The sequence below is a fragment of the Taeniopygia guttata genome, chromosome 5, assembly GCF_048771995.1.
Source record: "Taeniopygia guttata chromosome 5, bTaeGut7.mat, whole genome shotgun sequence".
Taxonomy (NCBI): Eukaryota; Metazoa; Chordata; class Aves; order Passeriformes; family Estrildidae; genus Taeniopygia; species Taeniopygia guttata.
Window position 1 is genome coordinate 38684145 of NC_133030.1, and position 27645 is coordinate 38711789.

The 27645-nt window shown below is 37.3% G+C and overlaps 1 protein-coding gene across 6 annotated transcripts in view; it reads left to right on the top strand.

The window, feature by feature from the left end:
• The window catches only part of AKAP6 (A-kinase anchoring protein 6), a 258501-nt gene that overhangs the window by 92906 nt on the left and 137950 nt on the right, over positions 1-27645 (top strand). For 5 of the 6 annotated variants that reach the window (XM_030274631.4, XM_030274630.4, XM_030274629.4 and 2 more), the window contains 3 exons: positions 9564-9686; positions 25205-25301; positions 26554-26720. In XM_030274631.4, the coding sequence (XP_030130491.4) occupies positions 9564-9686; positions 25205-25301; positions 26554-26720 (387 nt within the window). The remainder of the gene's footprint in view (positions 1-9563; positions 9687-25204; positions 25302-26553; positions 26721-27645) is intronic. The other variant, XM_012574183.5, reaches the window with a different exon arrangement.

The following is a 27645-nucleotide window of genomic DNA, read 5'->3' on the forward strand; positions in this document are numbered from 1 at the left end:
AAACAAGAATATGTGACCTAAAAACATTCATATGTCTTAGCTGATCTCTAGAGAAAAGTCTTTGACTTAGATAGGGTCATAGAAAAAGTACCAGCTGAAAAAGCTTTTGTTTAGAATATTTGATGCTGTGATACATAAGACAAAACTTATCCTATATGAGATGCTTTGGACATCTTTCTTTGTTTCCTAGATGCTGCTTAGACCTCCTGATTTTTATGTAGAAAAGAAATTACTCAGAAAAAAAGTTATTTTAAGAGCAGGGAGAGTTTCTGTGACACATGACCAATAAAAGACATTGCTCTTTGTAAATAACTATATTTTCAGAAACTGTATGTCAATCCTAGTAGTATGATGAACTTGGAAGACCAGACTTGTTTGATCCTTCAGAAGTTTGTACATGACTCAGGTCACTCAATATTATGACTTCTGACTGTTCCACATTTAACTCTCAGAGCTTCTGCCTGCCTGTTTTATTGCTAAAGGCCCAAAGAACATCACACTTTTTTTTTTTTTCCACTAACTATAGATAGCTATCTTTTCTTTTCCTTGTATTTCCTCCTCCTCCATTTTTCTCCCTGCGTATGCCCCATTTCCTTATAGTCTGTTCAGTCTGTCTCAGTTTTAGGGCTCTTGGTATCCCTTAACTCATGGGTTTCTCCTTTCTGCTGCCTATACTATTCACTCCATAGTTTCAATATTTTCCCTAAGGAACCTTTTTCCAGTGAACCCCAGCAATTTCACCCAGACTCAGAATGCTAAACGAGTTGAATGCTAGAAACATTTTAATACAGATCCACACTTAAGAGGGTTTCTGATAGAAACCAGTTCTGATTAGAACAGTAGAAAATATTTTCTTCTTTAGCTGATACTGATGTTCATAAGCCAGTGGCGATGAAGCTTGCCTGTGTTACAGGGATGTGTTTTGGTCAGTGTCCCTCCCACTGTTCCCTGTGGCTTGGCAGTGCTGGCAGGCGGCCCGTGCAGCCTCCACCAGAGGGCTCATGCCCACCGCCCCACTTCGGAAATAACTGGAATTCAAAGTAGCGGACCTGAGATAACTTAGGATGCAGATAAGCAAAATCACTGTCTGTCATCCAGAATGTGAATGCAGATGTAGGATTTTTCCCTGCCACGAAGGATGTGCTCATTTATTTTCGCAGTCCCCAGGAGTGCTTTGAACCTCACATTGCTTTTGAGGTACAGCACCCATATTTTCTCAGTGAGACCTCAATCCTCACCAGAACGAATGCAGGAACTTTTTCTGGCTCCATTCCTGTTAATGTTACATCTGGCCACGTCAGCATGAGCAGAGGCCAGCAGCCATTGCAATAGAGCAGATGGCATCTCTGGAGGTTTACAACCAACCCGTATGGCTGTTCAGTTCATACCAGAGGATTCTTTAAATGACGGAAGAATCAAGTATTCCTGTCTTTCTTCTTCCTTCTCTCTGACAGTCCCCCCTGCTTTTCAACCCATGCAAAGTCACAATGACACTGGCTTTTTCCTGCCTCAAAGGCTTTAGGAAACTGAGAAATTAAAAATATTTTTTGCTATTCCTGATATAGTCAGAAAACAGTATGGAAAAATAGCTTGGACTCTAAACCTGGGAAAAGTAATGAGCCAATGTCTATCCTGTGGCTATGGAACAGGAAGTTCCATAACCGTATAATTAATGGCCTATTCAATAGATGCCCATTAGAGAAAATGCATTTAATAATAATTTCTGTGTGTGGTAGGTAGGCACAAAGCCTAGAGATGGCACTCATGAAAGATTTGTGCAATTTAACAGCCTTTGAAATGCTTAACTGGACAATACATAGAAGTAGAAGTTATGTCTTTACATAGATGTCCACTAAGAAAAGTATTTGATCTTTTACCCAGTTTGGAGGGAGCATTTAAGTCCCACATTCTCCTAAACTAGGAATATTCAGTAAATGTGGCACTTCTTTAGGAGAAAACCTCCAAGTTTCTGAATTATTTGTGAATATATCCTGAACCGCATGTTAAGTGTTTCCATCCTACGGATGTGTTTGGTCAGTTTTATGTTTCTGTGAGGTCACTGCCTGTCACAGAATCTTGACAATATCACACAAAGAATATTTTCCATTGTGGCATCTTGGTTCCTTTGGGATCCTTAACATCTGTATTGCTAATGGTTTTATTGCTGCCTCTGGCTCTGCCTCCAATTAAATTGACCGTGGCAGTTTGCTGCAGCCTCATGCTCTTGAGTACCTGGATTTCTTTGACTTACCTTTGCCTATGAAGAAAGCGCACTTTTATCCTTTTGAAAATAAAGTCCATGGGCAGGAATGTGTTCCTCCTGAGACTAATATGCAAGTCCTTTTGTGGTTAGACAAAGGGTTTTCTTAATGTATTCTGTGATAGAAGTGCCCTAAGAGCCAGCCCATCCTTGTACACAGACACCTCTGTGAGCTCAGTCTTTTTGTAAATTGGGAACAAACTTTACAACACTGTAGGCTTGCAACAAAATTGGGCATTCATTTTTAAGCACACAGCCTCATAACCAATTCTTTTAAGAGGAGAACTCCCTTTGTGTAATAAAAGGGAAGGTAGAAAGAAAAAAGGTCTGGGGGTAGTGATTTAACAAGCACTGTTGTCTGGTGCTTGCACACTGAGGCTCGTGGAACAGAGGAGACCTTCCACCATCAGACTTAGCTATCATGGCAGATAATTTTAGTATGTTTGCATTTAATGGTTTGGAGTGTTGCTTTTATTCTGGTTTTAATTTTATTTTAGGTCATTAGAAGGTCTTTGTACTTTTAGAAATGCAATGACTAAGTGTCTTAAGACAGCATACATGTAAAATGAAAATGTAAGACTAGTAAATTAAGTGGTGTTAAAATTGCATAGCATGAAATTAGAAGCCAAAAAAATATTGAAATAAATTTGTTACCCATGCCATGTAGGCGCAATAAATCTGGGATTTTTTTTCCTCAAAATGGAAACACAAAATTTGAGCTAGGATCAGTACTGTAAAACTTTTCATAAGGATGCTAGTTGGATGGAGTTGCTTCCTCTGTTTAATGGCATAATTTTGGCAATACTAATTTTGGTATATGCACTTCCTTAAGTGTGTATATCCAAATTCCCCATCTAAAGGAATCCATATCAAAAATCTACTAAAGCCATATAAAATACTGCTGCTTTTAATGTAGCAACAGTAAAAAAAAGTTGCTTGTTTCTGCATTCAATTTTTTGGTAACCCTAAATGTGCTTTTGGACCAAAGCTCAAAGCTACAGAACTGGGCTTTGGTTTACTTCCATTCTAAAAGTCCAATAAAAGCTGGACTCGTAAAGTGATAGCCACAGCTGAGATAGAAACTGCCTCTTTTCCCATTCTATTCAGTTAATGAAAGCTGAACTTCAAAGTCTAAATGAGATCATTTGAAGTGCTAAAATTATTGAACACCAGAACTGTTTACTTGCCTATCTGACAAAAAAAAAAAAAAAAAAGCCTCTAATGTAAAAGTAAAATTAAACCACTGCAATGAAGTTAGGAAACTTTAAAAGTTCTAGTGCAAGAAGTGGTGTTAACCTAGCTGAGAGGCATTTGTGCATTGTTTCAAGTGACTCAACAGCCAACTCAGTTTTTTCATGGCTGTTATAGTAAAGCTTTTTTGGAAGGTCTTAGTTGTGTCCCGCTCAGAAAATTGCAACCCAATGAAAAGATGTCTGAGCCACACCCCTGAGAAGCATGAGAATATGCAAAGGGGTGGGAACCTTTCTATAATCTCATAAGCACTTAGGTACTTATCACTAGCTTTCTAGTTGTTACTAGAAGTTTTTCAGTTAGGTCAACTCCTTGTTATTTTGCTGGCAGCCCATAATATTTCTCCTGAGCTCTACTTTGTTCTTATAAACCATGAGGACTGGCTGTGCCACCAGCTCCAGGAGCATAGTTACGACCAGCAGATACCAAAACTTATTTGATTTACTCATTTGGTGGCATTAACATAATTGCTAGGTCTGTTACTGCAAACTAGGAAGTAGAAGTTAAAGGAGATATTGGGGTGAACTTCTGAAATTCAATGGGAAAGCATAGGAGGGGACTGTGGAAGTTGGAGAAATACAGGGAGTGAGGAAATCCTGGTCCATGTCAAGAGGCAGTAGTGGGGTGCAGGTAGTGAGCAGTGAGGTGTGCTGAACAGTCATCCTGGTTAGGGAGGAATATCTAAACAGAATCCATCAAACAGGAGGAAGGGATGGAGTCAGGCACAAACTGCTTGGTTGCCAAAGACTACCTACTTCTGTGTCCATTAAAAATATTCCATTTTTATAATGTAAATTTGGGATGGAACACACACACAGTCCTATGAAACATAACAAATTGGGTGTGAGATGTGTCCATCTGTCCACCTTTGTAAGCCTCACCCCCATGCTCCAGGGTTTCTTGCACGGATGGCACAGCACCGCAGCTACTCTCCTGCCCTGTTATCTCACACGGCAGAAAAAACCAGGCTGCCTAAACCAAGATTCTTTGTGCAGCTGTACTGGGTGTAGAGAGCCCTGCAGCCCTGTGCAGCAGGCAGGGTATCTGTATCTTCCATATGCCCTTATGTTTAACAGAACAAGGGTAGGAGGCACATTTCCAGACACATCCTTCCTCAGCCCAATATCCATGCGTGCCTTTGGCCTCTGAGCATGCCTTTGCATGACTCAGCAAGTGAATTCTTGCTGTGATTCAAAACTTTTGAGTGTTCTGGTCATTAATAAGGAAGTGTCAAGATATTTTTGTCAAATCCCATCAAATTTATATTTAATACTTCAGTTAATTAATTAATTCCTTAATTGTGCAGAACAATTGAATTAAGCATATTTTCATTTAATAAGATAATTAAGCAGACACACTGAGTTAAACTTACTCCCCCCCACCCCCAATATTTAGAATTGTCTTTTTCATTCTTATTCATCCAGAGAAAATAGCATTGGACCACAAAAAATCCAACTTTGTATGTTCTAAATTTCAAATGAAGCCATTTTTGCTCTAGCTTTTTTCAGGGGTGTGTGATCAGGACTTTATCTTCTGCCTTGGAGAATTTGTAAAATTGTCATGAAAAAAAATGGAAAGCTGAAGGTTTTAAAGGTCAACATTTAAAAATTTCCCATGTGACGTATGGTTTTATAATTTTCTTCAAACTTTACTACAGAAGCAGCTACAAATCATCCAATAACAACAATAACCATTTGCTTCTTTATTAGGCAGTGTAGACTAAGAATAACTTTATGCTGTAGAAGCTCTAGTTTTTATGTCTCGCACAGTGCAATACTATTATATTTGCAAAACTGAATCAGCTGGTCTAAAGGGAGAGACTGGGTTATATTGGTGCATCTTTTTTTCCTGCTCTGTTCCCTTCTATTCTCTCTGAGGAATTGAACAGTATTTTTTTAGATTCAATGTAGCCAGCTATGAGTTTTCAACTTCCACTAAATTTTGATGGAATATACAATGTCTTAATTTCCTGTTAATTTCTACCAAAGTACAAGCTGGGTCGATTTGACAGTATTTTCATTGTAGTTTGATGCCGTGTAGATCAGACCCTTACACAGGAAAAATCAGCATAGCTTCAGTGAAGTTTTTATCCATTTAAACTTTTTTCCTTTTTCCCATCTTAAAAATGATGAAGAAAAATATCTAGAGAAAAACCCCATAATCTTGATTTTAAAAGGCAAAAAGGTAAGAAGTGTCTAGAAAGGGATGTAAAGTGTTTTCATTAATATCTTATTAAATGAAGAGAAAAAAAAATCTCTATTGGTTGAAGTTTGTCATCCTATGAATTTATTTCTTTCACTGAATATTCCTGGACTGGGATTTAGGATTGTCTATCCTTTGTTTTAATACAGTTTATCATGTAATCTGTTTTTAAAAGTATCGCTCTGAAAGAGTCATAATAGATTTTCTGTGTTGTAAGACAATGTTTTCCGCATTATTTTTTAGGACTGGTTTTGTCTTCACCTTTTATATAAACGTATATTCTGGGAAACATTTGAGATGGTTAAGAAGAGGAACTATTCTAATGCTGTTTGTGTCCCTGATGACATGTACGTCATTAATTGAACTGTAGTTAACTAGGCCGCCTTGATTACATAGAAATGGCTCCGTGGTGGTCAGTCTGCGGAGGGGCAGTGGCCCTTCAGTCAGGAATAAGTTATGTTTTGGAGTTCCACTCTGTTATGAGCCTTAAGGGGATTAAAGATCCGGATCTATAGCTGTGACAGGGCTACACGGACCACCGGTCCGGCTCCTTCTCTAAGTGAGGGAGCGCAGGCGGCGCTCGTTCGTGCGCCGGCCCAGCCGGGCCCGCGGGGCAGGGCCGCTCGTGCCGGAGCTCGGCCGCAGCGCTGGCCGCAGCCTCGGAGCCCGCGGGAACGAGTCGGAGGCGAGCGGGGGCTGCGCTGGTCTGGCCCTGCCGAGCCGCTGACTCGGGGAGCCTCGCACAGGGCTCGGTGTCCGAGCCGGAGCTGCTCCCTCCCGGGCAGGGGCAGCCGCGGAGGGGCGGCTGGCTGATAAGGGCGGCTCCTTCCTTGCCCACTGGCATCAGGCTCTTCAAATAAATCGGATGGAATCCTGGGCACCGCTGTGAAAAAGAAACCCCGGGGGCGTTGTTTTGATCACTAATTCAGGGCGAACGAGGTGGGACCTGCATTGCTGAGATTTAATCTCACGTACAATTTGCGATACAAATAATTTTCTATGTCTCGCGCTCTCTAGCAGCTGAAAGCGGACTGTGTAATTTGTGCCCCGGTGTGCATAGAGAGGTGTCCCTCCGGTGCTATGCGGTCGCCGCCGTCCCCGCCACGCTGTCCCGGCGCCGGGAGGTGGCGCTGTGGGTCCAGGCACGGCGCGCGGGCGGGCGCGCGGCGCTCCCTCAGCCGGCGGCCCGCGCCGCCCGGCCCGCCCTGCCCTTCCCGCGGCCCGCGCGCCGCCGCGCTCGGCTGCTGCAGATGTGCGCTTGTGAATGGTTTCAATAAAATTTTATAGCCGTCATTTGAAAAATGGTAGGATTATTGTGATTTGTGCAGCCTGGCAGAAGAGAGCCCGCCGGGGCTGGCCGCGGCCGCTGCTCCCCCTGCCGCGGGCTCCCCTCGGGCACAGTGTCTCCTGCCACGGTCCCAACGTGCCAGGTGGCACTGGCGCTTCCAGCCTCTTTCTTTTTCTTTTTCTTTTTCTTTTTCTTTTTCTTTTTCTTTTTCTTTTTCTTTTTCTTTTTCTTTTTCTTTTTCTTTTTCTTTTTCTTTTTCTTTTTCTTTTTCTTTTTCTTTTTCTTGCTCAGATAGCGTGCCTCACCGTGGTTCTGTAGGAGACTGTCTTTGTGGGTTTTTTTGTCCAGGCCTCCAGATGAGTCCCCGGGTATTCCCGCAGCCCGCCCGGCCTGGGCGGTGAGGGGACACACGAGGCTGCTGGAGCTGGATGCTTGCGAGTGCCTGAGCACCAGCGCGAAGTAGCAGACATTGCAACACAGGCAGGTTTTGTGAGAGGACAGAAGTAGCTCCGTGGCTAATAGTTGCTTTTTATACTGCTGCAAGCCTTCAGTGTTTCCAAGCACCCCTTTGAAGGCATACAGACATTGAGTACTGCCGGCAGATGTAATACGTGTCTCTTTCAGTAAAATACAAGAGAGCTTTTTTTTTTTTTTTTGCTTACCATATCACCTTGTCTCTCAAGGACAGCACATTGCTAAAATGCAGGCAGAGATTTATTGGAGGGACAAGAAGGACTTTACTCCTCCTGCTCTTCTCCTCCTCAGCTCACGTCTCCCACTCCTCTGCCAGTCTGGCATCTCATGCGCTACTGTAAGCTGGAAGAAAGTAAGCAATGGAGCGAGGAGAACGTCTTGCCACTGCCCCTGTCCATAGATTGACATGGGGGAACATAGCCCCTGTGGTATGACAGCCTGCTGTTGGGAGACAGCAGATGTAGTTGCCTTCATTACTTGCCCCAGAATAAAGGCACTTTGTCTCAGTCACCATAGCCACTGGGTTGCTTTCCCTGTCTTTCTTCCCTCTTTCTGGAATATCCTGGAAAATAACCTACAGTGAAACCTGTACAATACCAGTTTTCTTCCTTATAATGGTTTGATATACAGTGGATTCAATGAATAGAGACAGCAATAGTCTCTTTATCCTGAGGTCTTGTGGGGAGTCACATAAATTAAAGTCCTCAGAGTGCTGAAGTGGGTGCTGTCATGCCTGCAGTATGCACTGCAGCTTTCTGCCAGACTCTAGCTTTGGTTTAGAAGCACTTCTGCTTCACCTGGGAGCCAAAAGTTGGTTACTGGACCCTGATTCTCAAGAGTGCTGGACAAAAATGACTCTTCTACCTTTAATTTTGAAGGAAGTGTGGTTCTGCTTGGTCTGGGTTATTACCATTGCCCTTTAAATAACACAGCTGTGCACCTACTGCTCAGACTCTTTATTCTTTCTTGTTTAGAATTCCAATTTCATGTGCAACTTTGGAAAAGAAGATTTGGGCTCCTGAGACACTCAGGATTGTTTAAAAGTTCTATGCTTAGTTTACTTTTAGCTATCTGAATGGACTAATAATTAGCAGAAATCATTTAATAGAGTGGTGAGACTGAGGTTCTGAGTGTATATACTGAGTTGTTGCCCAACTGGAAATTAAAATTCCCACTATGCTGGAAGTTCATAGCTTATGACTAATAATATAACCAGTATTAGACCTAACTTAATCTCGTCTTACAACACTTGTAATAGATGCACATTCCTCTTCAGAGTTAATTTTCAGGGTGCTTATAAACATCACGGTCAGTTTATTCCATTTACTCTCTTGCTTTGTGGTGGATAAGACTTCAGTAAAATTATCTGTACTCAGTATGTGCTGATAGAATCATCCAATCATGTAAATTCAGGGGCACTATTTTTAATCAGACAATATAATTGGTACTAATCTTGAAATAAATGGTGCTCCTGAGAAGCAGGAGCTCCTGTCTTCTCCAGAGCACTATCTGTGTGGCTCAAATGCAATCAGCAATATTTATATTAAATGCTATATATTCTGCCTCATCTACTGTTTGATTTCCTCTCTCTGAGTCTCATGCTATGAGCCAAAACAGGAATCACAACACCCAAGTTCTGACAAGTAATTTCTTCCCTTGGTCTGCTGTGTATACCTTGTTAATACAGCTTTGTTCAGTCCTTTTGTCAACAGTTAGTGCTCATAGTACACTCAGTCTGCTCAGTGCAAGGTCTTAAGCTCACTTTTCATTATAATTTCTATAAAGCTTTTTATATCTCTCCTTCATATTCTGTAAAACTTTGCTGTTTTCTCTATTTCATCACAGTCATATGGATCCCACATTGTCTTGTCCCAAAATATCACATTGGATTATTCCCAGAAACACTGTTCTGCTACTCAGTTACCAGAAGACCACTCTCTAATTGTTTTATTTGTTTGTTTGTTTTAGGTTGTAAGAGGTAAAATTTTACTCTTTTGGATAAAAAAAAAAAAAAGAGCATACATTTTTCATGTTGCCATTTTGCTAACAAATGCTTTACTCATTCTTTCTTTTTTCTTACATGGTAAGGGGTTTGTAAGCAAGCTGGATGAATTCATTCACTGGTTAAATGAAGCTATGGAAACAACAGAGAACTGGACTCCTCCTAAAGCAGAAACAGACAGCCTGAAACTCTACCTGGAGACACACTTGGTAGGACAAGATTATACTATGATTGCTATCAGTAATTGAAGTGTTCTGCTGTGCTTTTTATTTGATTATTACTTTTTAATTACTAGTGTGCGTCTATATTTTAATGTAAGATTTGCTGCATTGCAGTTTATTTTAATGAAAATGCCAACAAATTATTTTAATGAAAATACTAACAAATTATTTTCTGTACTTGAAAAATGTACTGATAACTTTGTAAAAATTAGATTACTGTAGCTAGTAAAAAAAAAAAAAAAGTACAGAAAATTAAACTGAGAAATTTCCTTTCTTTCTGCCAAAATCTTAGCTTCTAACCAGTATGAAATGGAAGAAAATGTGGTGATAGCACTACTCTGAGCCAATGACCTAGACACCCCAGTTACATGAAACAGTACATTAGCTGAGCCCACATCAGATCATAAACCCCCAAAGATCAGCCTGATTTCCAGTCTCTGACAATATTATGGTAGAAAATTATTTGACAGTCCCAGGAAGTCACGTGATATGTTCCAGGAAAAAAATATCATCTTAATCCCTACTGTATTATGGGAGTGACCAATATTAAATTAATTAAGTATACATCAACTACATATACAGTTAAAATCAAACTGAAAGCTGTCTTCAGGATTTCAGCTATACAGAAAGCTCTTGTATCTGTTGCTCTTAAACATTTCTGTTGTAGTAGTGCCTATGGGCAGTCACTGGATTAAGTGCCTATCATGGTAGTCTATCAAATGCAGTTTGAAGACACTTCATTTTTCCTTATGTTGCGGATTTTGTGTTTTGTGGCAGAGTTCAGATTTTTCCCTTGCCTTCTGCACACACTCATTCCCATGAATCCCATTGTGTTTACAGGTGCTCTGAAGGCACAGAGCACATTGTGAAATGAGACCTCAGAAAAGGCAATGGTCACTTCAATTTTTCTTTGTACTCTGCAACATGAAACTTCTGATGAGAAGCTTTTATGAGTGGAATTGCAATTTCCACTCTTGACTGGATAAAAAGAAACATATTTCAGGTAACAGAGCTATCGCCAGGCTGAGTAACTCTCTCAGTCAGTTTCTTTTCCCCTTTCTTCCATGGGGAGGAGCCCAGTAGCTCATTTGCAGAAAAATTACTTCCAACTTTGCCATGTGGTTCTTGGGGAGGTGGGGCCAAACCCATCTATATCAGACTGGAATGTGGAAGAGTAGCTCAGAGGTAAATCTGTCATTGCTTCAGGTAGTCCGAATAAATGAGTATGTGGGCACCTGTACAACCTCACTTTCCCCTGTCAGTAGTTAGGCTCCCAGCTGCCCTCTGTGTATCTGGGGTAAAAAAATCCTCATATGCTTCTGAATCATTATGTTATGAAGCCAGGTGGGGATTTTTTTACTTCATTGCAGAAGTAAAATATCTAAAGAATTGTTCGGTTTATGTTTTATATTTGATAATATTATAATTATTTTATGGCATCTATATCCAGTGAAAAACTCACTGAATAACCTAACAAACCATAACTGAGTATTTTTTCTTGGATTTCAGAAAATGTATGCTATCATACTAGTTTCTACACAGCAGGAAATACAGAGCATTTTGTAGCGTGGAAGATAGTTGTTTATATTAACTCTAGATTGTCAGCTTTTCAGTGGCTTTTATCTGTCAAACATCCTAATCTGTGTTTAAACAGAAGTAGGTGAACTTCAGTTCATGTTAAGCTCAGTGTGAAGTGTCCCTTAGTTGAACATTGTAAGGCCATGGTGACTGTGGCTTGTGTGGGGGACTTATACTTCTCATTTTCTTCTTTTGCCAGTCAGGTCATCCATGTCAGACTCACCTAAGATATACTGAAGTAAAAGATTTGGAACTTTACATGACTAGGTTCCAGACTTAGGGGTTTATAATACAGACACTGGTAGTAAACTAGATGGGAAAAAAAAGGAAAATGTCTTGGTTGTTTCCTATGTAGTGCATCTACACTAGCATATCTCATAACTGTTTCCTCACTGGTGCAGGTTTTCTCATAATAGAATGGGTGAAAACTTGATGTAGATTTTATTAGTAGAGACATATCCTTAGCCTTTGGCACAAGTTATCAATTCCATAAACTGTGATACTGTTTTCTTTGAAATACATTTGTTGTGATGACAAAATTAATGCCATAAAGGGGGAATACTTTGCATTCATGAATGAAATCTCTTCTATAAAAATTTAAGAAAAGAAAATAACAGGAGCAAGAAAACACACAAAATGTGCTTATTCCCTTTGTCATTGGTTGGGGAAAGTTCTACAGAGGTGACAAGGAGAAGGCTGTGAACATCTTCCAAATTTTCCAGAATGTAAAACTGTAGACTGTCATTTCAGGATTTTAATGTAAACTGTTGAAAAAGTTTGAATTTTACAATCTCTCCCTACTCAGCCTTGCTTTTCTTCATCTTTGACATTTCAAGAAATGGGAGCATAGACACATAAATAGAGTGTGTTTACAAAAAAAAGGCATCACAAGAAACCTACAGCATCAACTTTTGAAAATCTTTGCATAAAGTAATGCTCACATGAAGAGTCAAATCTCTTAAACAGGATTGGAATTCAAGTCTCTAGCATAGCATGACATCAGCTTAAATTAGTACAATTCCCCAGACAATTGTTCTTGTTAATTCTTATACCTGGCCTGGCAATATTGTCCACAAGGTTGTTAATCAACACTTGGAAACACATGAATAGTGTTTGTCTATTGCTCTTGGCTCAGCAAGAACTGCCTGCAGAGGCATCTCTGTTAGTGTCTGGAGGTCCTGTCTGGACAGCTCCTGAAACAGTGGAGCACACTGTGATGAACGTGGAAGGCAGCCTCTCCTCAATTTGGTCTGTTTTTTCCAATTATCTCCTCTGCACAGAGAGTAGCTGGGGAATTCCTGGGCTACCAGGGGAATTCACAACTAAATGCACTGTGTGCACACAGGCACAGGCCTGATACCCAAATACACCACAATTATAGCTAGTAACTGTAAGACCTATTGGAATTTCATTCTTAAAATCACAGTTACAACTTAAACTCCATCAATTTTGCCACGATGTGGAACCAAACATTTTCCTAAAGAGTATGATTTTTTTTCTACAATTTAAAAGGTAGTCTACATCTTGAATGTGTGCTGTAATAGACAATCTTCAGCTTAGAGAACAGTGTTCTTACAAATTTTAAAACCTAGCTCCCTGATGTTCTGCAGAACAAAAGCTGCTATATGCTTCATTTTAGATAACACCAAAGCACAAATCTATAAATGAAAATACTCTCAGAGATCCTTGAAATAGTGACTGAAATTATTCTTTCAATTTTACAGGTCTTCACAACTCAGTAATGTTGGTTAAACTGATTTGGGAGCTGTGTGCTTCCCGTTCATATGGAAAAGCTGACATGGAACAGCCACCCTTGAACATCTGGCACTCTGCAGGCAGCCACCCAAGCCAGCAGGTGTCGAAAACACTAATATGTTTTCATAAAACAGGCCTGTTTTTCAGTAGAAATCTACTGTTCCACAAAGGTCTCAGTCAGTCCTACTGGAGAAAAAATGAATCAGGTTTTGATTTTTTTTAATAATTAGGTTAAAATCAGTTCCTAATGAAAAGATAGCTTTGTTTACTTTACCAAAAAGGAACTTCTGAAAATGGTTTCTGATTCACTTCATCTTTTGTATCTCTTCTGTTTTGCTGATTCTTGCCCATTGGCACCCTGATCAAAATCAGCTGCTAGCAGACTCTAAGCATAGACTTGGTGGTATGCAAATCAGTTTGCATTAAAAACAGTATCCTGAAGGCAGCTTGTGAGCTAAAAGCATCTGTCTAGGTGGTACTGCTGTGCTTGTGAAACAAAGCAGACTTTCTAACCAGCTTGACAAATAAGAATACACCATGTATCTCTTGACCATTCTAGTTGGCTGAAAAAGGCATTTAACTTTATCCATGGCCTGATAAGATACAGTCTTTGAGCATAGTAAAGAAGTAAGTTATCTGCTGCCAAGAACCGCTGAGGAAAAGGTTTAGCTAAAAGGTACTATATATATTTGCTGAGGCCTGAAACTTTAATTCTGTAGTTTTAACTTTTTCCTTTGTTGTTAAGACATTACTTTGTTTTCTTATTGCTGCACAACTCCTACTTTTACACTGTAGTGTGGTGTGCTCTTAGGTCATTGTACTAAGCCATTTCTGTGTCAGGAGTCATACTTAGGGCTAGGGAGCGCAAGATATTTAAATGGAATCCTGCAAATGAAAAATACAATATCTTACACTTATTTAGATGCAACTTTTTAAATATTTCTTGCATTATTAGTAGATGTTGGCAAGCAATATTTTTTCAGTAGTGATAAAGCTAATTAAGGTAAAGTCTTCTTAGAAATTTGGAATTAGTAGTCAAGCATTTCTGTCCATTTTTGTCTAGTGAGACTGTTCTTGCTTCTTGGATTTTTAGGCAAAAAATATATGTTCTGTTTAGTTGAAACTAGAATAGCAAATATTGTTCTGTAAAAACCACAAGAGGTGAGGATTGCATGTAGTTATTGCAGTACAAAGTGTGCTTTGGATACACTAACTGATAATATCCATGAACAGTAATTTCTTAGTTTTCAGATCCCTGTCAGTAATATTTACTCCAATTCAGTCACAAGCTTTGTGTCACATTAAAATCCTTTTTAGCCCAGAATCAGTTCATTATATCAACCTTCTCAGTCACCATATTTACTTTACTGGTTAGAGTCTTAAAAATATCATAGTGCAAGCATCATTAGTATTTCAAAGGAAATTAGACAAGTTGATTCACATTAGTATTTCCTTTCCTTCTGTTCATAAAGTTGTCATCTCCATTCAGAACCAATTTCTTCTTAAGATACAGGGGACTTGAGTTTTATTATCCAAAGAGAAATGAAATAAGAATTTTTCTGTCTCTGTTATAAATGTTTCTGGCCGCATCATAACTCAGCAATTTCTGAGCTGAAAACAGCAAATGCCTTCATACAGAAAATAGATTGTATTTTCACATTTAAGAAATTGTGTTGGTGAAGTAATGATGCCTCAGTGATATTTCATGATACCTGATTGTCTGTTTGTAACAAGACTGATATGTCTGAAAAAAGATCATTCTCATCTCCCTGGAAAATCTCATTTTCTGAAAAATGTCGGTTTAGAGAAGTATTAAATATCTATTCTTATTGAAAATAAGGTTAAATACACATGCCTTGGGCTAATCTACCAACTATCTTTGTGCTAGCAGTGCTAATGGTAATTTTATTAAAGGTATTAAAGCCTCTGAAATGGCTAAGTTATGTATTGTACTTTTGCTATATGGGGATTTCCAATGTGCATGGCAGCTAATTTAGATAAGTTCCTCAAAATATAGAATACTTTCTTTGGGATGATGGCACTAAAGAGTGAGCACCATGAGTGACCTGATATTTTGTTTCTCTAAGGATTTGGATTTGAATTTCTTTAGCATATTGTTAGTTTGAATTTTAAAATTTTATGGTGTTTTTTATCTTGAAAGGCATGTTGAGTGTTCATGAGTTCCTGAATGTGTGTGCTTTTCCATTGGAAGCAGTGTGCAGAACATACTAATCAGAGATGTAGACTACACTCAGCAGATTTCACAGGCTAATAAAATGATTTAATAGGAAGTAAGACAGCAAACTTAAATAAGCAGAATGCAAGTATATTGTCAGTTTTGACTATTATTCAGCTTTCAAAATCTGTAAACCAAATAACCTCCATGTAAACTTTTTTATTTCTTGAGTTAAAGTGTAGGAAATGTTGCTGCCATTTCAATGCATTTGGCTCTACCTGTATTATAGTCTGAACCCAGAGAATATAAGTTGCTGGCTGTGGGAAAAATAGAGGTTTCTGAACTGTTTGGACTGTTCTTCAAATTTAAAGAACATTTTTGGTGACTAAGGATGATTAAAAGCAAGTATATAAGAAAGCAAATCCAGGTATATTACCCTTCTAATAACATCACTGCTGTCCTGAACAATACAAAAATACTGTGCTTGATCTACAGATGATTCCCATAAGATCATGCAATGAAGAAAAGTTGACACAAATATTTTCTTTGTGAGGAGAAAGAGTGGGCCATGGTTATGGTCCTAGGAGCACAGAAGTAGATCTATTATGATTAGGCTCAGTTATTACTATATATGTTTTTAATGCAGGAAGAGAATATCCATTTACTGTGTTCCTGTACACATAATCCCACTCCAGAGGTTTATTTTGTGCAAGCTTGTAGTATGAGAAATAGTTTCTTTGTGATTTTCCTAGAGACTTAATATTCTTAAGAGTACTACTGTTTTTCTTTCCTGTCTTTCTAATTTGTATATATATACCCTCGTGTAGGTATTTTGTACAACTGCAAATTAAAAGATTATTGCATTTACTTTGGTTTTTGATTGGTCCAAACCTTCCCAGGACAGTCTTTGCTACCCCTCCCAAGATTTACAGAGTTTTGCATGGGAAAAGGATAAGACCCCATAATAAAATGTAGCTCTGCTGGGCCTGCCTCTTGGTTGTTAACTACCTTCATGGAAAACTGTACCAGCTTCTCTAGTTCTGGGAGTCACAGTCATCACTGGACAGAGGAGGCATTAAACCAGAAGCAGAGCATATTAGGGTGTCATCCTAAAATAGCTTTGCTTCTTCTACTGAAGAAAAAGGAAAATTGTAATGTCCAAAATCTGGACTCTTACTTGTGAGGATTGTGAAGTCTTGTATTCTACATGTGTGAAGGTATAGGGTGTGATCTGTGCCTCAAGAACAAATGTATTGCTCTCTTGTTTTGGTCGGTTTTTTGTTTGTTTGCTTTTTGTTCATTTGTTTTTTGTTTGTTTGTTTTTTTTTAATGCATGATGTTTAAGGTTTAAAAAGTTAGAATTCAAACTTTGGGAAGTTTTTAAAATTCATTTGCATTTGTTGGTGAAGCTGAACAAGGCAGGGTAACTTGATTTGGCAGTTTTGTAAATGTTCACTGCCTGTCAATTGTCACTACCCAAAACTGGTCCTGAGGTATCCCAAAATGGAGATAGTGTAAGTCTGAGTGGTGAAAGGGATTCCACTGGGCCTGTTGTGTGTTTGGCCTGCAGATGACATTATTTGCATACAGGGGACTCAGTGACTATAGTAATAAAATGAAATAAAATCACCATTATAAAATACTAGGCACTAACCTAGTAAAAAAATTTTAGTGAAAAGTATTTCACATAAATTGTGACTCAGAAACTTTGGAGCTTTGTGTATGATAACACGGTTATGCTCTTTACACAAACTTATCATTGTAACTTTTGAAACACCTTTAAGAATTATTTGAAATTACAGTTTGATTTACAAATAAACTGCGTCATGCTTATGTAGGAACTTTGTTGATTGTAATTTTTTTTTCTATTAAAATGCATGCTATTGCCTGAAATTTTAGTAGTGTTATGTTGGTATTATTAATATAGATGTAGTCAGTAATTTGTTTTTGAAAATGAAATTAAATTTATTTTTTAAAAATTTGGAGATTGTAAATCATTAAAAAGTGTAATGTCAGCATCTCAAAGGGCAAACAAGCACACTTTCAGCAACGTTTAAATTTGCTTTTACTTACCTGCCAAGAGCTATTGACCATTCCCATGGTTATGTGCTATATTACTCAGAGGCATAATATCATTCACATTTTAAGTACTCAAAGTAGCACAATTGCTGTGTTTTGGTGTTTGCAATGCCAAAGCATTCAGGCGAAATACAGAACATCCAGGAAATGAATGGAGGTTTTGATTGGTAAATGTTTTTATTTGCATCTCCTATGATACTTTTTTCTCTTTCTTAATTCTACAAATGAATTGGGTTAATAATCAGATTTATTTATTTATTAGCTATATTTTGCTAAGACAGATCTTTAGTTCACCTTCTAATTGCATGAAACTTTTTGTCTGTACATATATAAAACAAATTACATCTCCTTCATATTCCCCTGAAACTAAACTAAAATCTTTCAAGAACTATTTTAAAACTACATAGTATTATTTAATGCCAGAGAGTTCATTTTGGTCTGATAGTAAGTAAACTAAATAAGATTTACATAATATACATGTGTAAGTTATTTTCCCCTTCATAACTCCATATTTACCAAGGCTACTATACCCCATGAATTCATCTTTGGTTTGGAAAGCTGTTATCTCTTGGTTGGCTTTTTTTCTGCATGTGATAGGGCAATACAACTTGGACATATTTTGATTAAATAGTTTTTGAGCATGGTGTGTCTCTGGGTGGAAGAGATGTACTTAGAAATGTGTAAAATAAGACAGAACAACAAATCAGGAAACTGTGGTTTCTGCAGATTATTTTCTGAATATCTCAAGAAGGCAAGAAATTATTAAGGGCAATTGCGTACAGTGGGCTGCGTGTGCAATTCGCTATGATTATGGCAACTTAGCAATTGTTTCACTGTTTAGTAATTTTACCCATGCCATTTCCTGCCTGTCTTCTTCCGTTGCTGTCTCTTGACAATAGACAAACGGAGATTCAATTTAGGAAGCCTCATGTGTACTTTTTTTTTGAGAATGAAATATGTTTGGACAGACACAATCAAAGAGAAATTTACATAGTGAAATACAGAAAAAATAATGGTGGCAGCAGAAGAATTTATGTGACTTTGAAATAAAAAATATCTGCAAAAGTAGCCTGTATGTCTTCTAAATCTGCAAAATAGGCATCCTGGAGAGTTGGGCTATCTTTTTTCTTAACATCTAAAATAATGCATTCAAAACTTGGCAAAATTACCTAAAAGGTGGCAAACACAATGAGGAGTGAGAAACAGAAACTGAGAGACCTAAAACATTTAATGTGAGGAAGAGTGGGTTATTCATGTTTAAGACGTAATAAAGGGGAAAACCCCATTGATTGTTTATTACCAGTATGGCAGAAGCTGTGACAGAGAAGAAAGGGGTGAGATAATTTTACAAAAGTATGAATTACTGTGGGACTGCTGGAGTAGAGCCTGCCTCTTCGTATTTAGTTTTGCACATTCAACACAATTTCAGTGGCCACGTGACAGAGCTAGGTTGCTGCTCTGTCAGTGTATTTGCAGCCCTTACTCCCACATTTTTATCCAGTCTAGATTTAATGGTCTCAAAGGATCCAGGCTTTCACTTTTTCCCTTAGGAGGTTATTATACAATCTAATAGATCTGACTTCCATGGGAAATTTCATATTTGTCTTAAATTATCTCCTTCTTAATTTAACTCCTTTAGTCTCGTCTACTATGCCTTCTAATACTGTACTAAGTCTTCTTTCTGCTTGGTGTTCAGATTCATGAAATATAAAACAGACAAAACCAGACATGTCCTTTCTTTTAATCAACACTTAGTCTTGTTTATTTCTTCTTTGTTTCACCATTTCCACTTCTAAAGAAATTTTGCTTGTTGTTCACCAAACACTCAACAGTTTGTCTCCTTGTAAATGTTGTTGATTCCTCCCAGACAAAAAGTACATAAAGATCCAGTGAAAGATGGAGAATGCATATGAATCATCAGAAGGTAAAATCATTCCCAGAGTTGCTATAGTTAGCTCATTACTAAGCATTTTGACCTCAAAGTTTTCAGTTAATATGTTTAGATGAATGATAAACTTAGAGAATTTATCTGTGCGGTCAAACCATCTTACATCTGATCTACATCTACAGTAGCACAATGCCCGAATCACATGATGATTATGGGATTTCAGTAGTGAGGTTCCCAGTTTTATGTCAGTTTTAAAGACATTTTAGATATTGTGAATCAACATAAAAAGTTAAATAGCTATTTTGCCCATTTTTATCTGCCGGTTGAGGCCAGTGGAAGGAATTGGCCCTGGAGAAACTCAAACGATTTTATCTTTTAAAGTCTTCATATTACTGCAGAGGGTAGAAGACCAAATCTGCTTTCCACTACCTATTCACTCTTAAAAAATACCTAACAGTTTCCACTGGTTACAGAAGAAAGTGTGTGGTTCATCTAAGGCAAATGATGGTTAGGCATTAAAGGTTTAGCATTTGGTGATAATTGGCCTCTTGGTCATCATTGCTATAGGGGGGATGTGTTCTAAGTTTCAAAATGAGATGAAAAAACACATAGCAGGTGCTGCTACTTCAGAGGAGGGTTCATCACACTCTCCTTAAAAAGTAAACGTAGAATCCCTGTTATTGTAAGACTCAACCTTGCCTATGGAGCTGCATAAAGGATTGCCATGGTGCTTGTATTCCTTTTAGCAGGTGGAATGTCAGTCAGATGAAAATGCAGCTTAAAAGAAAAGAAGAAAATTAAAAATTCTTTCTAGACACCCAGGAAAACATGAACAAAGGAGACATTGACTGAAACCATTTCACATGTAATATTTAGTTCCCAGAAAAACATGTCCTAGTGGTGCTTATTTCATACTAAGTAAGCTTAATTTAAAAAGTGAGGCTTTACTAGAAGCTAAATGTATAACCATTTCCATGTTAATATAAGTACAACTTACACAGTAGTTCTTTTTTTGATTTACTGAATATCATTGGTAGGTAGTATTCATGAATCTGAAAATACCACTAGGTTATTACCTGGCTTATTAGGTTATTAACTCAAATTATTAACTTAAATTATTAACTCAAATTTTTAAATAATAGGAACTGTCCAAACAGAGACTTTCTATGTCATCAAAAATGCTGAAGGAAGAAAAAAGAAGAAGAAAATAGACAGCTGCCATTCCATGATCAAAAATTGAGTTCAGAACTTGATATCTTGGTATTTTGTCATAGCAAATTATTGGAAGGTAACTGTGCCAGGAGCAATAGACTTGCAAAAGTACATGTACATTAAGCATTTAAAAATAATTTTTCTGGAATTGTTTAAAGTCATATTCCCTTTAAGACAAATGAAGTGGGCATCCTGTATCTTTTCTACCAGCAACTGTTCCCATTATTCTAAATTTCACAATTGAATTATATCTGTCACAGTAGGTGTTATAATTAAAAGTGCTACATTCTTAGCCAAATTATATGTGCAACTATACCTAAATATAGAAGTCCATATTTCAGTAGTGTAGATTTCTCAAAAACACTATTAGGAAATTTAAAATTAATCTTCCTTTTTCAAATTCTGAAACCGTAGAATCCAAGGCAGATAATTTTTAGGTGTCTGTACTATTGCTCTAAAAAATAAACACTCTAGAAACAGTAATATTATTCATAAAGGTATTCAAAAATATAAAAAATTAGCCTAATGAAAATTCTCTTTCAGGGGTACCCCAGTGCACCACACAATCTGATAGTGTACTGAACTGAGAAAATTAAGATATTTCTTTTAATACATTGTATTAACCTGACAGCAGGTGTAAACTGCTGTGTCATCCAGACTAACCTATATTTATGTATACGTTGTAAGTTCACATAATACCTAGTTACTGATTTGTGTTTCAGAGGCAGTACAGAAACAATCAACTGATACATTATGAGTTGAAAAAATTATGCTTATAGTAAGTCTTTGTGCCTCTGGAAACAAACAAACAAACAAATTCTAGTTATCTGTCCTTTCTGCAGATATGAATAGGTAAAGACCTGGGTGTTTTACCAAATTATAAAGATTTTCTAAGAACAGAAGGGGGAATGTTGCATATCAGAGCTCAATATGTGTACACAGTGTAGGATACCTACACAATAGAAGCTTCCTAAATTTAAGTAGCTACAACCATCAAATAAATCCTATGAACAACTTAAATTTTTTTTTACAGTTTTCTTTTTATCCCCACTTGTCCAGAAAAGTAACATAAAAGGAAGAGATTACTATATTCTGGGAAAGTGCTCTTTTATTTTTAATGTGTTCAGAGTCCAGCATAGGTCAGGAGGTGCTGCTTTTTTAACCCATGGACTGTACTATTGTAATCTTCTGGATCAATAAGTTTCCTGAAAGTCAGAGGATGCCTTCATTTTGTGAAGGCTGGGCTTCTTTGCCCCATTCCATCAGCAGAAGATATCACTCCTGTTGCCTTATATTTACACCATTGATGTTTAAATTTCATTTATTATAATCATGTAGTTTTTCCAAAATCACATGATTCCTACTTCACTTTTCCTTTCTTGCTAAATAAGGGCAGTTGATACTTATATATAGGTACATGGTGATCACAAAAGTGAAGAGAGCTTTGTAAGGAAATTTTGCTTGTTGCAGCTTGTAAACTACATTTTATACACTGTAGTTCTAGGGATGACATTAATGTGTTGTTTAAAAAGCTGCTGTCAGGCCAATGCACATGCATTTTCCATAATGTATACGTGCTTATGTGTGATATTTAGACTGCTCTATAGCTGCAAATGTGCCTGGAAAAATGGCTTTGATTAATTGACTTCCCTCCTCTTCTTTCCTCTCTTCACATGCAAAGGCTCCATTCATTATCAGGAAAGATCAGAGGAGGAGGGGAGCAGAGTACCTGGGTCACACGCTGTTAGAGTTACAATTTTCCAAATGCCATAAGTAAACGGTAGGGAACAGGAAATATCCAGGATGGGAGGGGACCTCTGTGTTTGAAGGTCTTCCTTCATTCCAAATATTTGGTCTGATTTTATCTTTAGCTGTGCAAATTTGCATTTCTCCATTGTATATACAGGTATTACTTGTTACATCTTCAACTCTTGTCTTTTTCATGTGTCATATTTTCAGCCCCTCAGGTATGAGAAACCTTGAGCATTGATTGAAGGCTATTCCTTCCACTGTTCCTTGTCCAGTTCTTTTTCCATAGGAATGACTAGAAATTATATATACATGTATAATTCTAAATTCAAAACTCATACTGCACCACATCCACATTTGCTTCTGTTTATTTATTAATGGTTCTCTCCTTTAATGTTTGCTGATTTTGGATGGGATAGGGTTAATTTTCTTCCTAGAAGGTAGTATGGGGCCATGTTATAGCTTTGTATTGGTAATACAGGGAAGTTTCAGTTACTGCTGAGCAGTGCTTGCACAGAGCCAAGGCTTTTTCTGCTCCTTGTACCAGGCCACCAGCAAGTAGGCAGGGGATGCACAAGGACTTGGATACAGACACAGCTGTGACAGCTGACCCTGAGTGACCAAAGAGGTATTCCATGCCATATGACATTATGCTCAGTACCTAAATTTGGGGGAAGAAGGAGGAAGTGGGGGATGTTTGGAGTTGCAGCATTTGTCTTCCCAAGTCACCATTACGTGTGATGAAGCCCCACTTTCCCGTGGATGGCTGAACAATGGGAAATGGTGAATGAATTTCTCATTTTGCTTTGCGTGTGTGCACAGCTTTTACTTGTCCTATAAAACTGTCTTTATCTTAACCCACAAATTTTCTTGCTTTTACCCTTCTGATACTTTTCCCTATCCCACTGAGTGCAGAGTAAGTGAGAGGCTGTGTGTTATGCTTAGTTTCTGGCTAGGGTTAAACCATGACATGCTGCCTCTCTGCTGGGAAAAGTTTATTTCTGCTAAATTTCATGCATGTTCATGACATTTGTGCCACTCATAATTTTTCCATAAAATAAGAATTTTGCACAAGGAGAATATTGCTAGTCAGAAACCAAAAGTTTGGCCCCATCTTTATTCATCTTATTTTGCTTCTTCAGTTTAACATTATTACTGGTTAATAGGTGCACCTGAAAATCAAGCTGTATTGTGGTATCTGGTGCGTTATGTTAAATGAATCTTTTCTAGGACAGCAAGTGTCTTTTTTTTTTTCCTAATGAAAGAGAATACCTCATCTTTTCCAATTTTCCTATCAAACACATCCACATCATCTTGAGACACTGCCACATCCAGCTGCATCTATACTCAACTTCAATTATATGAAATTACACAACCTACTCTCAGGTCCTTTAGGTTCTTTTTGCTGTGTGAGGCACACGCATAGTGCATTTCCTGTGAAGTGCATGATTACAAACTATTCAGTACAAGCCTGTTTTAAGTAAACAGTAAATTAAATATTGTCAGTGCTTGTTCAGACATGCTCTTATGAAAGAAAAAGAACTTGTAGATTTGGGTTCATAAAACTAGATTTAAGAAAGGCACAGACAAAAACTAGGCATCTTTTTTCCTTTTTAACCTCTTGACTGGCCCAGTTGTTCAGGAGCTGGTACAAAACAGTGTATTCAGATGTCCCTACAAGGAGAATTGGGCTAATAAAAATGCTAAAGGTAGAAAAACTTCTGTTTATTGCACTTTATTCGAATGGAAAATTCTCAAAAACATTCTGTCACTGTCAGGTACAATGCTGCCTGAAAAACTGTTATCACTCTGTCTGAGCAACATACCTTTTTCAAGCATGAAAAATTACAATAGAAGTACCTTATTTTATTACTTTTCTGGCAATATTTTTTTTTTTTTTGCTATGCCAATCAACCTCACTGCAAGGGTTAGGAAAGAAAATGGTTGCTTCCTTAAGAATTGAGGGCTCTTGAGTATTCTGTGCTACCTATCACTCCATTTCTAGCATGGTGACTACCATTTGAAGAAGTATAAAGTTTTATAAAAACCAGAAGCTATGAATGTGCACTTGCAAAGACTCCTTTCATCTCTGCCAGTTAACTTATTCCCAAGAGAAAGAAAAGCTCTTTTTTTCCAAGTGGTCAAATATTGTTTCCATTTAATCCATAGACATTTCAAAGAGAAAATATGTTGCCTGTATGCAGTTTAGGTCTGCACACTACTTATGATTAAATACAGCAAGTATCCTTTTCTCTATTGTACTTTGTTTCTGTTTCTTACAGTCAAGTATAGTGAGAAGGTCTGGAATATGATTAAAAAGTTTATCCAAGTTATCATTGGTGTAGTAAATGGCATAACATATAGTAGATCATGTTTCCAGATCCTTTATCACTAGATATTAATGCAATTTGTAAAAATAAAATAATAATAAAAAAAGAAATAAAATATTTTATTGACTGTTGAAATAGAGATCCTTTGCAGACTACTAAAAATATTAGGGAAAAAAAGGTTTAAAAATAGTTGCTTTACAAATTAAGAATGCAGAGATCTAAAGCAGCCTGATATGTTCCTTGAAAATGGATATGAGAGTTAACTCAGGAACACAATATTAATAGATTTGTATAAGTGCACATAAGGCTGATATATTCAATGTTGTAATTTTTTTATGGTTTCATAAATAGTGCTATCACCAACATTTCAAAGAACTCTGAAAAAAACAGAGCTCATATGTGGTGGCATAAATTTAGTGTATTTTATAGAACACTGTTACTCCAGATATAGCCTACGGGTTGTGACTTTTCATAAAACCTAATGAATGTCTAGATTTGTCAGCTGTTTCAACACAGATGCACTTTGCTGATCTAATGGAAACATTTTGAGCCCAGATCCAAAATATCAATAGCTTTTAGTATCACAAATTATTTTGGCTATTGGGTGAATTGGGATGTGGTTCTTGATAAAAAACAGCAAGTAATTTTGTATGTGTGTTTTATGATAACTGCCTCTTCAATGTCTGATGCTGAGGTTCCCCCCCCCCCCCTTTTTTTTCCTTTTCTTTTATTTCTGCAGAGTTTTAAGTTGAATGTAGATAGCCACTGTGCTTTGAAAGAAGCAGTGGTAGAGGAAGGACGCCAACTTCTTGAGCTTATTGTATCTCACAAATCAGGTAAATCCTTCTGAAATATTGCAAGTCTTTATGTCTCCAGACTATTAAAGAATGAAGAAGCATTGCTGTAAATTACTGCATATATTCACTTCCTTATGTATTATTAATATTTACATTATCAGATTGACCTTCAAGATTTATAAATGTTTCATATACTGCATACAATGCAGTGATACTTATAAAATGAAATACTGCCTGCAAATAGTCTGTTCATTTTATTTTGGTCTTGCTGTTCGACTGAGTTTCAATTGAAATCACATCACTGAAAACTTCACACTGACATATTCTTTGATGTAGGTGCTATGGAAATAATATTAAGATAATGAACTAGGATTTCAAATATATATATATGTATTTACATATGCTGCATGAGTAATTGGATTGGTAAAGCTTTATTGTACCACTTAAACTAATTCTTACATTGATTTAAATATATTTATGAGGACTAGATTAAAATTAAAAATACCTTTTTCCTTTGGTTAGACTAGTCTTTTTCTTCAGAGGCCTTAAATTGAGAGGAGGAAGAGAGACATTCTGATTTCCCTTTATCCCTACCACCTCCTATATTTTTAGATGTTTGCGTGACTTGTCTGCTAATAGCATTTTAATCAGCAAATACTGCTATGGAATGCCATCTTAATTTTGGCCTACTTAACATGCTTTTCATCCAGGTTCAAGTTATTCGTTTCTCATCATGTTATATGTGTGCCTCTATTGTTTCACAGCATCAGACATATCTGTGTAACATGAAAGCCATAGGAAATTACTGACTTTTATGTATAGTTCCAAAAAGAGAAGCCATAGCTAAGGAGGGTAGTGCATGTCATCACAAATGTAGGAAATGGTAACGTGTAAATTACAGGATATATATGAAGGAAACGGATGGAGGTAAGAAAAATATCTTTGGAGGATTACAAAATGTTTCAAGACAAAGACTGGACATTAGAGGGAGAGATTTCTCTGCAGCGTTCCCTACTGCAGAGAAATGACAGTTTATGTGGAGTTTTTCTCTTGAAATTGTCAGCTGAAACTCAATCAAAATTTAACATGATGGCTAAAAGAAGTGTTTGTCTCTATAGCATTGTTTTCCAGGATGAACAATAGTAAAGCTTAGATTTATTGATAAGAAAACACATTAAAACCTCTTATTGCATTTATTATTTTAAGTATCCTGCTAATTATTTGAATAAAGGACAATATTTAAAGATGATGTTGAGTTTACAGCTTTTCTTTTTTCCTGTTCATTTTGGAGAAGGACTGAAGGACATGCTGCAAATGATTGCAAGTCAATGGAAGGAACTACAGAGGCAAATCAAACGGCAACACAGCTGGATTCTTAGGGCTCTGGATATCATCAAAGCAGAGATACTGGCTACTGATGTGTCTGCAGAGAATGAGGAAGGGACTGGGAGCCCTAAGGTAAGTGGCTTGAAGTTTGCCTTATTTCCTCTTATTTCCGTCTTCTTTTGAACTAGGCACCACTGAAGTTCTCTTTCCACCCTAAGGCTTTTCATTTCTACTGGGTAAACTTTTTTTTATAAACAAAATGAAATGCCTTACTCTGAAACAATAAAAAAAAATCTTAGAACTTTCAAGTTTTCCAGCAAGACCTGTCTTATTGTGTGTAGAGGGGCATGAGGGGGAACATAAAACATTTAGTAAACAAAACATAAAGCATCTTTAACATGAATAATCAGAATGCTTTTAAATTGTTTTGTTGCAACTATAAATCACTATAATCAGTGCAATCACTCAGCTCTGACATCCATTAGCCGCTTGGTTACAGCAAATTAACAAAGAAGAGAGAAAGTGATTCATTATCTCATTCCTGTTAATGACTATCAGATGCATTGCTTAATTAGGGGATGGCCATTGTAGTAGGAAGAAGGTCATATGCCTTTTCACAAATCTTTTCGCTCCAAGTTTAAGTCATCCATAATAGTGCTTGTGTTGAATACAAGTACTTTAAAAGTAAGTTATTGTCACCTGTCATAATTTTGTGGATATTAATTATTAAAGAGGGCTATAGTAGTTACCAGTTGTCAAACCTAGTATTTGTAGGAGCATTTTAAATACAGACCATGTTTATTCAAATTGATGCAAGCAGTGTAGGGATACTGCACACAATGGTTTAGGGTGCATGACCTTTCATCACCACCAGTCATAAGCAGAGTTGTTTCTTAAGTGAAGAACATGCAGGAGAACAATCCAGTAACTCAATATCTTGGCATACATCTGGTTGAAATGTTTAGAAAAATTCATGACTTCTTTTTCTGGAAACATCAGAGATGGTTGTGCTGAGTGGATTTTCTGGTTCTGATGCTAGACAATTCTTAGCATTGGT